Source organism: Triturus cristatus, chromosome 7, assembly GCF_964204655.1.
Source record: "Triturus cristatus chromosome 7, aTriCri1.1, whole genome shotgun sequence".
Taxonomy (NCBI): domain Eukaryota; kingdom Metazoa; phylum Chordata; class Amphibia; order Caudata; family Salamandridae; genus Triturus; species Triturus cristatus.
This window is the reverse complement of record NC_140590.1, coordinates 1213432300-1213447558: the sequence shown is the minus strand read 5'-3', so window position 1 is coordinate 1213447558 and position 15259 is coordinate 1213432300. Positions and strand designations below refer to the sequence as shown.

Genomic DNA, 15259 nt, shown 5'->3' with positions numbered 1-15259 from the left:
ATGAGGGTCCTTCATCAGCTACGGCAATTTATCAAACTTATGTGAAAATTGTGCTTTAAAATGCACAATTTCACCCATTATTTAAAAAAAAATTCTTAGCAGGAAAAACCCTGAGAAGAGACCTCTATAATTTAGGGCAAGTATTATGACCCAGAACATTTGTTTGTGTTATTCTGTTATACTAATCAATCATTTATTGTGGTACTTCAGTGATGGCATGTGTTGTGATGTTAGATTCATATGCCATGCCTTTGTGGAAAGAAAACAGGGTCAAGAGTCATGTGATGTCACTTCCTGTGATGCCATTGAGGATAAAGCGTATGCAATGTCACATCCACTACACTGGCATTTTGGTGAGTCAATACCCATGGGTTAAAGGTTTACATTACAAGAGGGCGGTGAGTGTGTAGGGAGGGGTAAGGGTATGTATAGGGAGGAGAAGCTTTGTGGGAACAGACTCAGAAGGGCATAGGTGGTCAAAGACAATGAGGAAATAATGCAATGGGGGAACAAAAGGGAGGGATGCACTTAAAATGGACGTGGCTATGTGACGACGAGGTGTTGCTGATGAAATTAGCTTTCAGCTATTACTGGAACGAAGATGGGAACTGGCCATCTAGATTAGGATGGCCTTCCAGGTGCTTTTTAAAGGATAATACTACTAGATGGAAGGGATGACTTGAATGTTGAATTAAATGTGCAATACAAAAAAGGTATAAAATAGAGTTCTTGGGCTCACTCAGACTTGTCAGAAGATTTGAATAAAATAAAATGTGCAATAAAATGTCTGAGGTTTTCGGAAAAAACAAAATCTATCCTTTCTCCACGTTATTGTTTTGAAACCACAATCCTATCTTTCATTGTAGTGACTTCTGAAAACATTCCCAAATCCCATAACTACCTCCTCTCTCTATAAAGTGACATCATAATTGATGCTGCTGGCTTTACTTCCCTCACTGTCCATTTGCCTGCAGTAACAGCACAATCTAAGGGCCAGATATACGGCCCTAGTTTGCATGCGCAAACAGGTTTACGACCTTTTTGCACATGCAAACTCCAATAGTGCCATATACAATTCCTATTTAGCGAGTCACAATTATTTTGCGACTCTCTAAATAGGAATTGCGAGTCGCTATTAGGAAGGGGTGTTCCAAGGGCGTCCATTCCTAATAGTGAGTCAGAGGACTATGTAAGAATGTTTTGCGGCCTCAATTGCGGTCACAAAACACTCGCAATTTACCGCCCTCTTCAAGTGGGTGGTAAAGCACTTGCAAATGGAAAGGGTCACCCAAGGGGACCCCTTCCACTTTGCGAATGCAGGGGTAAATATTTTTTAGGGGCAGGCAGTGGTCCCAGGGACCACTACCTGCCCTTAAAAAATTAAAAGAAAACGTTTCATTTTTCTTTTTTAAATGCATCCCGTTTTCCTTTAAGGAAAATGGGCTGCATTTAAAAACAAAAACTGCTTTATTTAAAAGCAGTCCCAGACATGGAGGTCTGCTGAGCCCAGCAAGCCACCATACCTGGGAGAGCCAGCTATTCCTAATGGGGTTGCAAAGTGCGAGTGCCTCTGTATTACGCATGAGGCATGCAATTTGCGACCCCATTAGGAATTGCTAATAGTCTCAGACGCTGTTGTACATGTCATTTAGTGACTTGCAAATTGCAACTCGCAATTGAGCGCAATTTGCGAGACGCTAAATGACATGGTCGTACATCTGGCGCCAAGTGCCTTGCTGGAGATGCTTCAAGGTCTTTTGTGTCGATTGTTGCCTAAAAGACATGTCTTCCAGTAGAAGGAAAATTACATCACCCATCAATGAAAAACAACCAGTGAAGATAATAGAACTCTGAGGGCCAGAAAAATGTGTTTTTATAGGAAAGACACTTTAATAAAATGATAGGCTGCCATTGGAGGCAATCATCACAAAATATCTGGAACAACTTGCATAAGCTATGCCCTCAGGTGCAAAATCACTCTTTTTAAAAAAAAATGTTTTATTACTTTTAGTCCTCATTCGCCTTGGATAACAAAAGATACGAAAGAACGGACTCCGGGGTCTCCCTTAGTGTAGCACCAGCCAGAGATCTTTGTTCAGAGCAAAGGATGGATCACTTTACATCTTGCTTCAGCTTCTACAACCGTAAATAGCTTAGTCTGACACAGCCACCGGTGAAGCTACTGCCAGAATAATCAAGCAATATGATGTAAAGGCCTAATCAATGGACTATATACGGGCAGGGGATTTCACCCAATTCTCATACGGAAGCCAAAACTCATTCCTCTCACTTTCGGATGGCCTGTCTAACCAGACATTGTATCTTATGGAGATTATCCAGTCTGTTTTAGTTGGGGGGGGGGGGGGGTGGATGCAACATCACTCTTAATGAAAAGTAAGCAGCAATGTAGGATCATGTTAAGGCGCAAAATCACATTTAGTGGAATGTCACGCTAAGGTGCAGCATCCCCCTTGGTGCAATAGTAGCAGGAATCTGGAAAGACTTGTGGGAAAACTGATCACTTTTAGGAGCAAAACCAAATTTAGTTTGGCGCAGAATCAACAAGAGTGCAGTAACACTTTCAGGAATGCAAATAGGTCTCCTTTGTGGCGCATGGATAGTTCATTTCAGCGACCATGCACTGCGGTTAGAAGCACTCTTTATGCAGGCGGACCAACACACATAATAACCAACAGCTAACCATGTGAATGGAATATTTCTCTTGCCTGAACCAAAATGTGATTGACACTTTCTTCAAGCAATGGCTGAAGGAGCTTTTCCTAAATAAATTAGTAGCTGAAGAGGGGCTGAATCAAATCCCTTCTTTGAGCACACTGCATACATGTTTGATGTTGACATAAGCTCTGACATACAAATTGACTACACCTAAAGCAACAACCCTCCAGCCTGTATCAGTGAGACTTGGTGGCACATTCAGAATTATTCACCATTATCCATTAACGCCACAAAACGTTATGCAAGTAATGACACTATGAATATACACACACACATGAATTACATTTAAAAACTACTGCATGGCATACATGCAAATACAGCTCCTAGGCACTGCTCGTGAACTACAAAGAACTGTGAAGTATCAAGAGATTGTCTAAGATCACAATGTGCGCACAGCATGGGGCCAGGAGGACTAGATTCCAAGTCAAGACCAGTAGCTTTGGATCCTATCTCAATAAACAGAGGACTCTTGCACCAAGAATATGGATATCCATGTTAAGGAGAGGTCAGCACAGGATCGGTTCAGGCCTGCAGTATGCAAGAGGCAGGGATGGCTTGGAATGTTCATGTTCAGGCCTGCAGTATCCAAGAGGCAGGGATGGCTTGGAATGTTCATGTTCAGGCCTGCAGTATCCAAGAGGCAGGGATGGCTTGGAATGTTCATGTTCAGGCCTGCAGTATGCAAGAGGCAGGGATGGCTTGGAATGTTCATGTTCAGGCCTGCAGTATCCAAGAGCCAGGGATGGCTTGGAATGTTCATGTTCAGGCCTGCAGTATGCAAGAGGCAGGGATGGCTTGGAATGTTCAGTCTAGCTCTGGTAAATGGAGATCTTCTGAGATGTGGGGAACATGGACTAACTGGGAACATGGTGTGGGTCTGCAACATCCAGAAAGCAGGGGTAGCTCTTCAGGAGGAGGTGTGGAGGTGGTGTTTGGGGGGGGGGGGGGAGGGTACGCGAGGAAGGTGTTCCTCAGAAGGGTTCAGGGCAATGTCATTTTGGGAGGTATTTCTGGAAGAGGTGAAGAGGAGGGTGATTCTTAAGGGTTTATGAAGGAAATTGGGGACATAGCGATTCTGGGAGTTTGGGGATTGGAGATTTTCAAAATGTGGAGAGAAAGCACTTTCAAAGATGCAGTAAATTCAGTTTCATAGGCAGGGGGAGCATCAAGCGCTTTGTCGTGCTTGGTACTGGATACATGAGAGAATGTAGCTTGCCTGAAAGCACACCTAGCGGGACCTTATCACACCCTGGAGTACGGCAGACCCAGAGGCATCCACGCTGGGGAGCCAGACATCCTTTTACCACAGAGCTTTCCACCTCCCCTCCTTTCACCACAGAAGCTAGAAAAAGAAGTCCTTGCCACGGATTTACCTGCCAGGATCAGCAGCACAGTCACAGACAGGAGCTTCATCGCAGTGAGGAGATCACCTATGACCTCCAGGAAGTGCTGTCACCCTTTATACTGCAGCTTGGGCCATACCGCCACTGTTCAATGACGAATGACAAACCCGCCCCTCGAAGACAGACAGATCCCTCATGAGTAAATTCTGCACTTGACACTTCTCAGGTACAGGTTCAGGTTCGTGTTCGGCTGGATTCCTAGAGAGCGTGTTCGTCGTTTACTGAAAACAGGACTTTGGAATGCGAGCTGTCAGTCTGTAAAGCCCCACAGAGCCACGCCTTGCCTTTTGCTCACAAATGTGAAATTCTTTCAACTTAATTGAGAGAGAGAAGGGGAAGCAGAGATGTCCCAGAACGAAATGTAGAAAGTCTAGAGGGTAACACTACAAGGCCACAAACTCATTGTAAGTAGGGCTGGATCTGGTCATCTTTGCGTTGGGATTGGGTTTTTCGGCCCCCTTGCAGCAGGGCCACCGATGCCGCCCTGTAGCAGAGACAGAGTTATAGTGGTTGGGGCGAACCTTCATACAGCAGCGGCCATCTTGATTACAGCCAAGCCGCACTTCCTACCATGGCTTCTTAAGAGAAAGAGACCATTTATTGGAGTGCCTGGGAATAGGAACGGGTTCGAAAGTTTAGCTAGGCACATTCTGCTAAAAAGCAGCCTGTTCCTGAAAGTGTTGGCAGAATTCAAGGACAGACCGAAACATTATGTGGGAGTAGGTGTTCTGTTAAGCAAAGTGAGAATTGGCAGGGACATATATATCAATGCTGCAGCCGGTGCAGTAGCAGCAGGGCCCAAAGAGGTGAGCATACATGCCAACATTTTAGAAAAGGAAAGTGGGAGATTTAAAAAAAATAATCTGGAGAATGTATTTCTCCTATTGACTTCTATTGAAATAGAGGCAATTTCAGGAGGGAGACGGACCTTTTTGGCTTCAAAAATTGGGAGTCTCCTGTCTGAATCAAGGCGATAGGCATGTATTGGTGAGGGGCCAAGCCCATAGCTTCTATGTTTTCCATGTCCATGTGTGATTACTTAGGCCAGTCCTGGCCTTTTCCTAGACTTGTTGGACTCTTAGGGGAGATTTACTAAGATTTTGCGCAGTGTTTGCATCACAAAAGTGAAGCCAAATGGCGCAAAATCTTTTTTTCTAATTTACTTTCCAGCGCTAAACGAAATAACTTAAAAAGTAATGCGAACGCTGCTTCACATTACTTTGCGGCATGGGGGCGTGCCAAGGGTAATGCATGGGTGTTCCCATGCAACCACCCAGGGTTTCTCACGCTAAACCAAATTGACCAAATGCAGTAAATTGGATGCTTTCATTTCTCCTTCTTTTTCCGACTTTGCATGCATTCTTCACTGTGCAGCATGCATTCAAAGTGGAAAAAGTTTTCCCTCGAGTCTAGGCTGCGTTGCATGGAGATTTGGTAAATCTCCTCCTTAGTCTTATATGACCCAGTGTAAAACCAGGACTACAAGTCCCTGAATTCTGGGAAAAAACTGTGACTAGGCTAACTAGTCACAGATGGCCCTGGGAAACTTGGCATGTGTGCCAGCCTGACCTGCACTAGTTCCATAATGCTTATCAGGCCATACACACCCATTTATATGTGGAAAGTGCCTCCCTGGCAGCTTGGTGTTTATTCCTGCCAGGGTAGAGAGGGGGAGTAGAAGTTAGGGGGTTTGAGGAGCACAGTCACTAAGAGCAAGACAGGCACCGAAGCATAGGGATGCAATGCAGTATTTCAGTTCCCATGTACATTTTCACCTATCTGCGCCTATCTTTTAATCTCTCTCTATCTCTCTACACCCTTTGGGTAGGATCCATCCATCCATCCATCCATCCATCCATCCATCCATCCATCCATCCATCCTGTTGTTTGCTTGGGGAACAACTTCCTGCTCTGACTTGTAATGTTGTTCAGGTGTGGCAGAAGAGAGCAACCATTGAATGGTAACACAGCTTTTAAATGTGGAGGCTCACATAGCTCACTCCCTGGTCAACTAATCCCACTGCCTCACAAGTCCAACCACTGACAGAGCTTACTGACCCCTACGCTAACACGCACTGTCAGTAGTCGCTCACCCAAGAGCTCATTTGCTGACAGTACCTACTTGCACAGAAGCTTACTCACTAATAGTACTGCCTCCCTCCCTAACACGTACCATTCAGTCACTAAGAAGCTCACTCACTGACAGAATCCACTCACCCACAAGCTCACTCACTGCCACTCCACACTCAGCCAGAAGTTCACTCACCGGCATCACTCTCTTACCGCTTGCTCATTCCCTCACTGACACTACTCCCTCTTGATAGTCCATACCACTCCCCGGCAAGATCACTTGTGCCCACAATCTCATACTATTCAGTCACTCACAAACCCATTTGCACGGCACTCATTCACTCCATCCCTCACTAACCTACATTACTTACTCTCTTAGTAATGTTTGTTAAAAGCCTCCTTCCATTTACTCGACCCCAGGATGTGCCTTATTGAACAGGGTGCATTTTAGAATTACACACACCACCAGCCATTATAAGCATGCACAGTTTAGCTCTGGCCAGATTTCGATGCACATTTCTGTATCTTACTGTGAAAGGTACTTACTTCCCCCAAGCCCCGGAGTTTATTTCAACCCTCTAAACAGCTCTGTGCTTTACCTGTGTCTTTAAGTGCATAAGTGGATAATGTGAGTCACCTTTAAGAAAAACGTGGAGATCGTGGAAATGGGGTGCAGTGAGGAGTGTGATTTTTAGAAGCTGCTGTGGTGACTCGGCTGCTTTGAAGACATGGTGAGGCTTTATAAACTGCTAAGAATACCCGATATATCCCTAGACGACCTCGCTAAACTATGTAGACAGGTCAAGTCTGGTTCCCCAGCAGACCCCATGCGACCGTCCAAATTCTTGGAATCGCTTGACTTCTTTCTCCCCCCGCTTGCCAAAATACTCAACCTTTCCTTTTCCTCAGCGATGGTTCCCACTTGTTGGAAATCTGCTTGGGTTTCACCCATCATTAAAAAACCCGCACTGGATCCCAATAAACCAGAAAACTTCCGACCTATTTCCCTGCTCCCCTGGACGTCAAAACTAGCTGAAGCACACGTCAACAAAATACTATCCCACCACATGCAGCAAAACCATGTCCTGGACCCTTCCCAAAACGGCTTCAGACCAGGTCACAGCACTGAGTCGGCTCTGCTAACCACCACGGAGCACCTTCGAGGAATCCTAGACGCCGGTCAAAGTGCCGCGCTGATCCTGCTGGATCTTAGCGCGGCCTTTGACACGGTCTCACACAACATCTTGCTGAAACGACTTGAGGCCATTGGGATTGGCGATTTAGCCCTTGATTGGTTCCAGTCCTTCTTAAAGGACAGATCCTTCCAAGTCTCAGCCCCCCCCCTACATCACTCAACCCCACTCCATCGGGCAAGGAGTCCCCCAGGGGTCGGCACTTAGCCCATCCTTATTCAACCTATACGTTCAGCCTCTCGCAGTGGTAGCAAAAGAATGGGACCTTACGCTGGTGTCGTACGCTGACGACACACAGCTGGTCATCACACTCTCTGAAGGTCCCTCACCTTCGGCAACCAAATTCAGAGACGGCCTCGCGGCAGTCGCACAGTGGATGACACTCAACTGCCTGCAGCTAAACGCCGGGAAAACGGAGGTCCTCCTCCTGGGAAAAAACCCCGCCCTTTGGAACAATCATTGGTGGCCCGCTGTGCTTGGCCCCACTCCCGTGCCAAAAGAAGTCGTCAAAAACCTAGGAGTCTGGCTCGACCCTTCACTTAACTTTCAGTCCCACACAAAGAAAGTGGCAGCCACGTGCGTGGGTCTCATGAGGAGCCTCTACCCCATACTTGGATTCTTTAACTCCAAAACCCGTCAACTCATCATGCAAGCCATGATTCTTGCCCGGCTAGATTATGCCAATGTCTTGCTCTTAGGAGCAAACAAAGCTGAACTTGCAAGACTGCAGCGTATCCAGAACTCGGCCGCCAGAGCTGTGGTTGGTCTCCCACGCAGGTGCTCTGCCAGAACCACCATTCGCAATTTGCACTGGCTGCCTGTGGAATCTCGGATCCAATTTAAAACCCTGACCACGGCTTTTAAGATTCTCAAATCCGAATGCCCTGAACTCCTACGCCCACTTTTGACACCATACACGCCCCAGCGCAACTTGCGTTCTCTGGGACAACACCTCGTGATGGTCCCCCGAACTAAGCTCTGCAGACAGGGTGGACGTTCCTTCAAAGTCCTAGGAGCTAAGCTATGGAACTCACTGCCGCCACACCTCCGTGCCCAAACCAATCTGATCGCTTTCCGGAAAGCACTTAAGACCCATCTCTTCTCTGTCATCTAATTCCTCTGCTGGTTCCCCCCTCCCCTCTGGTATTGGTTAGGTCAGCGCCGGGACGCTCCGTTGCTGGGGCAGCTGTTTGCGCTTAACAAATAAATAACATAACATAACATAACATTCAGAGAGTTTCTGACCAGCTGCCTTAATGTTATGAACTATACTATACAGTGGTGAAAACTGTTTCGACATCGAAAAAACGTTTCCCTGATCCCCAAATTCAAAAGGTATTTTCATGACGCTGAAATGGCCCTTGATAGTGACTTGTATCTGCTCGCAACCATGACAAGCCTGTGGCACCTGAATGAGAGATAAGTTAGTTCTTTGTCTTTCAGTGTCAAAAGGTTTGTGTACAATTGTCTGCTTTCGGTTTACTGTCTGTGTGGGTGAGTCTGGTGTAGTCAGCTCTGGTCCTGTTCCTTATGTCATTCCTCAAGGATTGCTCAGTGTGAAGGCAATGATTATTGCCTCATGTAAGCAGCCGTGCACTCACCGGTTCATCTATCCATCCTTCCATAACACTCATTCAAACATTATCCCATCCGCCCATGCATTACAGCTCCTACTCATTCATCTGCCCGCTTACCCAGTCAGTCATGTAACCGTTTCCTCATTCTCACATTCCCAAAAACGACAAAGCCACTCACAGAAATTCATTTATCATAGAAGAAGAATGCTTACTTATGAAATAGCCAGACCTATTGGCTTTTCCAATGCTTGCTTTTTCTTGACACTGTTTTATTGATAAAACCTTGCCTTCATTAAAAGTGCTGAACCAAGTTGCCATTTTAAGTAGACTTAGCCTCACTGCTATCGGCCATCGAAGAACTTTCAAAATGAAAATCTAACTGTTCCAGATGTTACTTTGGGAAGGACTATGAGCCTTATTTAAATTTCAGCAGATGGAATACTCCATCACAAACATGACGGATATTTCGCCCACTGTATTACAATCTCCATAGGATATAATCAGATCATAATATGGTGGACAGGATACCCATCACATTTGCGACTAAGTATTCCGCTCCGCCAAGATCAAAATCAGGCTCTATGTTTGGCGTTGAAGCTTAGTTATTACGGGCATATTATCAAGGACAGTGTTAAAATTATCGCCGGTTTAGCAGCAGAAAACTGCAATAAGGGGCTTGATAATATCCCCTGGAGAATTCCAATAGAAGCCCATGTTCACACCTGAACATGGGCTTCTATTGGAATTCTCCAGGGCATATTATCAAGCCCATTATCGCCTCTTTAGCGGCAGTTTTCTGCCGCTAAACTGGCGATAATTTTTAACGCCGTCCTTGATAATATGCCCCCAATTTTCTAGGATGAGAGTCTTCTCTGACCAAATGTACAATGCTAAAAATTGGTCCAAAGTCATGTGTGTCATGTTGACTGAATCCTCAGATTTTAGCCAACATTACTTTGTGTTCTGGGACTCAGACTTGTTTCTGAGATTACAAAAGTGAGAGCTTGCATAGTGTTGTGCCTACGAAACACTGACTGAAGGTGTTACATGTGGCAGAGCCCACTTGGCAGCTGTGCACATCATCCCGTCCCTATGTTTGAGTTTTTTCAGCTGACAGTGATGTACTTATTTAGTGCTGCCACCACTGCACTTATTTGCTTGAGGAAGGCTCACACTTTTGATGTCTCGTCTTGAAATGAGGCTTAAACAGTTGAGTTGTACCAGTTTTATGACTGTCATTGAAAGAAATTGGGTTAATGGTTGAGGGGGGAAAGGTGAAACCCTTTTGAAGAAGCAACCACAATTCTTGTCATGGTGAAGTCACAAACAAACCCCAAATAAACCTATGCTCAGCCCTCTGGCGGTTTGGCATAGTCCAGTCAGGCTCAATCTGGAGGCAATATGTAAGTATTTGTGCAACACTACAAACAGTAATAAAGTGACAGCACCACACAAAATAGATCCAACAGAAAAAATCGAGTATTTATTAATAAATAAACAAGACTAAAATGGCATAGAGCCAACCAGTAGAACCGGAGATGTGTAATTTTAAAGATTTCAGGGAATATAGCATCAAAAAACCACAAAGTGCCAACTGTGGATATCTGGTCCAGCCAGACCGGGACAAAGTCATAAGTTCAGGCGATCATGATGGAGTGTGGGCCAGCTACAGGGATTCAGTTAGGCACACTGAACGAGAGTACCCTAAAACCTGGTTGTGGAGTGTTGCAAAGTTCGGCGTTGAAGATACATTTTGCAGTTGAAGTAATGCGTTGGTTCCGAGGTCTTGCATCATTGTCGAGGATCCCGATAATGGGGGGGTGGGCTTGAGATACGAAGTCTGGCATCGAGGATGTGTTGAGCAGCCGGGCCTATGCATCATTACCAAGGAGCTGCGAGGTCGGATGCGTAGTCTGCCATTGTTGTCGAGGCTGATGTTGATGAGTGATGTGAGGGCCTGCGTTGAGGATGGGTCGCACAGCAACGGTTCCAGTGAGGCTTTAGGCTGCGAGAGTGAGGTGAAGTCCTTGCGATAGGAAGATCAACACAGCAACATGGAAGCATCGGTTTTGCACAGGAGATGTATTGGTTCTGCTGGGTCAACAGAAGCTGGTAGGACACATTAGGCCACTTTCCAAGGGTCCAGGACTAGGGTGACACTCCTTTGCAGGTTAAAACTCACTGGGGCAGATTTACAATAACTGAAACATCTCTGCATATTAGCAGGGATGCGTCAGTTAAGATGCGACATGCAAAAATACCCTTGCGCCACCACAGATGCTTCGCATTTACAATGCGGCGCACTGTGGCGCAAGGATAGACAGATGCCTGTCGCATCTTTTGTCGTAAGGGCAGCGCATTGCAGGAGTCATGTCACAAGTGCGACACAACTCCAGCAATGGTTAGGAATGTCTATACCCAACATGCTGCGTCTCTCCTTACGCCTGCTTCAAGCAGGCGCAATGTTTTGACACAGTGGCGTCCTAAAAGTGACTCAGTGAAATCTTGTAGATTTCACTGCATCACTTTTACGAGCTTTCCTGCGTGGTAACGTCCACCCTGCATACATTATGCCCGATGCAGGTATAATGTAGCGCAGGGCTTTACAACATGAAGCATCTCCCTAGATGCGTCATGTTGTAAATATGTTGCAATGTGGCACAATGTTTACGATGCTGCTGCGTCACAGAAGTGACGCAACTGCGGCGTAAAGTTGTCACAAGGGGCTTGTAAATCTGCCCCATGGAGTGCAGAGCCCAGGTCCTGGTGTCATGATTGTTGGAGCCTCCTGTCCATGAGGCTTTAGTCAGTAGGCCAGCCAACTAGCGGTTGGAGTCACTCTGGGGTCCCGGGTTCAAAAGGTACAGTTCCAGTCCTTCTCACTCAGGCAATAGGGCAGCAGGTCAGCACAGTAAGGCAGCTGTCCAGCAGAGTGGCAGTCCTTTCAGCAGCACAACAGTCCTTCTTCCTAGCAGAGTATCCACAGGTCCAGAAGTGTACTAAAGTTGGTGTCTGAGGTCCAATATTTATACCCCCAGGCCCAGCAGAGATTTTTTAAGGCATGGGCAAAGTGGGCTCTGGCCCAGGGCCCAAGCCTTTCAGGGGCCCCCTGATAGAGACAGCTCTCTTCTTGCGCTGAAAACCTTGAATAAATCTTAATCAGATCGTTTTAAATCAAGTTTTTTAAATTTACTTTTAATTTCCTTGATGTGTGAGAGTCTATTACATACGTTTTGCAGACAAAATTTGTTTATGTTTCATGCAACATCAATAAAAAAAGTTTCTTTTAGATCAAAACGGGACATCACATATGAGAAATGGCAGGATGTCACAGAAATTATTTGCAGTAAAATTTGTTAGATGCTGCTGTGTTACAACATTGAAAACACATGTCACTATCCCTAAAACTTAGATGTAAATACACTTAGAATTTGAACCACAGTGCCTGTGCACCACTAGTAACCTGGCCAAAGAGGGTATGAAAGAGCTGAAATTGAATCATAAACTTAAAGCTTAGGAGCCCCCAAAATACGTTTGAACCAGGGCCCCCAAAACTCTTAAGATGTCCCTGAGGCCCAGCTCTCCCGTGCTGCTGCATTGATCTCTGCTGCTTTCTGCCTTGCTTTACTGCTGCCTCCTGCCTTTTCCCTGTTTTATCTGAGTGGTCTCTCCATGCTTTCTGTCTTCTTTTACTGCTTCCTCCTGCCTTTTCCTTGTTCTTCTGAGTGCTTTCTGCATTGTTTTACTACTTACTCCTACCCCCTGTTCTACTGAGTGTATTCTTCTGCTTTCTGCCTCGTTTTACTGCAGTCTCCTTTCTTTTCCCTGTTTTTCTGAGTGCTTTCTTTTTTTTTAACTGCTTTCTCTTTCCTCTCGCCCCGTTTTACTGAGTGCTTTCTCTTGCTTTTGCCTTGTTTTTTTGACTGCTTTATCCTTCCTCTCCCTTCATTTTTCTGAATTCTTTCTCCTTCATTTGCCTTGTTTTTTACTGCTTTCTCCTTCCTCTCCCGCCATTTTTCTAAGTGCTTTCTCTTGCTTTTGCCTTGTTTTTTACTGCTTTCTCCTTCCTCTCCCCTATTTTACTGACTTCTTTCTCCTGCTTTTGTCTCATTTTTACTGCTTCTTCCTTCCTCTACCTTCATTTTTCTGAGTGCTTTCTCCTGCAATTGCCTTGTTTTTTACTGCTTTCTCTCCCCCCTCATTTTTAGGTCAAGCCTAGAGTCAGTGCGCATGCGCTGCCCTGGGAGACTTGTTGTAGAGGAGTAGGTAAAAGAAGCCCCGCCACTCCCCGCCCATATTTGCGATTGGCTTGCATCATTGTCATTCCTAAATGCGGGCTTCTGATTCGTAAATAGGCTTGTTACTCCCTCCTTAGTACTGCCTCCTCTCATTAATCACCTCACATGGCAACTGGCCCTGGCCCTTTTACTTTGGTTGTTATACGGTACCTGTTATTTAGTCTTTAAGCACTATTTTCTTTATCCTGTTTCTCTTTCTGCAGGCACGACATGCCTCGCTTACATTCCTCCCTTGCTGCCTTCTTTATACCACTGCCCTTCCTCCCACCCTCCGTGCCTTCTGTACCACCACCCCGCCGCCCTGCCTGCCTTCTTTACCCCGCCAGACCTCCCTCCCATTGTCCGTGCCTTCTTAAACCTCCCAGCCATCCCTGCCGTTGTCTGTGGTTACTCCTGCTTTTGCCTATTTTTTAATGCTTTTTTCTTCCTTTCCTCAAATTTTCTGAGTGCTATCTCCTGGTTTTTCCTCAAGAGCGCATTGAGTCACTCATGGGTAATTTGCTGCACTTTAGAAATCCAGATTGATTGATACCCAGTTCTGTCTTAGAAGTGGGAGAAGCTTTTAGAGGTTTCCCTTTGGTGTACACAGGTGACCTGCCTTCCTTTGCCTTAGCTCCAGACTAACTACAGGGGGTATCAGCCCTTTGTTTGGAGGAAGGACACAGTCTATTCAAGTGAAAGTTGGGCTGTGCCCAGCTCCTCCTTCCCATGCTCCCAGTGATGGCCCATCCAGGCACACCTAAGCTCCCTATTGTGTGTGGCTGTCTAGAAGGAATACACAAAGTCCAACCACCACTACACCCACACATGTGACCCAGAGGCAGGCTGCAGCCACCAAATGGCTACACCAGGAAAATGGCAACTTTCAAAAAGTGGCATGTCCAAAATTGTAATCTAAAATCCGACTTTACCATAAGACAGGATTTTTCCTTACAATTTCAAAGACACCAAATATGACTTTGGTACCTGTTCCCATTTGAAAGTACAGCTTATTAAATATAATAAGGTAACTCTAATGGTATCTTTTAGGAGCAGTTGGCCATGCAGCAATGCAAAAGGAATTTAGGAGTTTTTCACTACCCTAATGTAGGAAGCTGTATATAATGAAAATAATGGTGTTTGGTATCAAACACCTTGTCTTAATCAATCCACACTGGTGCCAGTATTGGATTTATTATGAAATGCACCTAGGGCGCACCTTAGATGTGCCACCCGAAAATGTACCAGTCCTCTAGTGTGCTGACTGAGTGGTATCAACCAGCCTGCCACCACAGACAAGATTCTGACCCCCTGGAGGTGAGAGCCCATGCGCTCAGAGAACAGGAACAGTTCCTGCTCTGGAGCAAGGTCTTTACACCTCCTCCTGCAGGATGGCTATTGAACAAGCATACCAACGCCAACGGCTTCAAAGCATCTGCTACCTTTGATATGCGATCCTGGCTTCCCCCAGACCTTGGAGGATCCCCCCCTACACTGGTAGCCATTTGTCACCAGAGCAGGCTAGAACATTAGGCCGTCAGGAGGCTTGTCACACTTACAGGCTGAGCATATCCCTAGGGTGGGTAGCTTGAAGTGGACAGTCGAAAAAGGGTTTCACCATCATGTTTTTGGTGAAACTAGTAACTCTGGGTCAGGGCTGTACCCACTCCCTATAGGAAGTGGTAATATAGGGGTGCAGTCACCCACTGGCTACTACCTTACACTCCTTTTAACGCCCCTTAATTGAGTATTTAAGTGCCCCCCCTGACACCAACAACTTAGATTAGACATCCTAGGAACTGAAGAGGATGAAAGAAAAGCTGTGACTGCAAGAGCTGAGGACTGCTCACAAACATGGCGCAAAATCCTGCCTAACTGCTAGAACCGCTACAATTGCCAAAACCTGACTGGTCAAGAAGCTGTACATTCTCTCCAAGGCTGGCAAGACAGCCCAACACTTCAACAACCAGTTAGCATCGCCCTTGAAACAAAGGAGCCACTTC

General features: G+C 45.9%; 1 protein-coding gene across 1 annotated transcript in view; it reads right to left on the bottom strand.

Annotated features, from left to right (window-relative positions):
• Window positions 1-4205, bottom strand: part of LOC146811634 (transmembrane protease serine 9-like) — a 1785969-nt gene extending 1781764 nt beyond the window's left edge. The window contains exon 1 of the mRNA XM_085618610.1: window positions 4110-4205. Within this exon, the coding sequence (XP_085474736.1) occupies window positions 4110-4149 (40 nt within the window). The 5' untranslated portion in view covers window positions 4150-4205. The remainder of the gene's footprint in view (window positions 1-4109) is intronic.
• Window positions 4206-15259: the final 11054 nt, after the last annotated feature.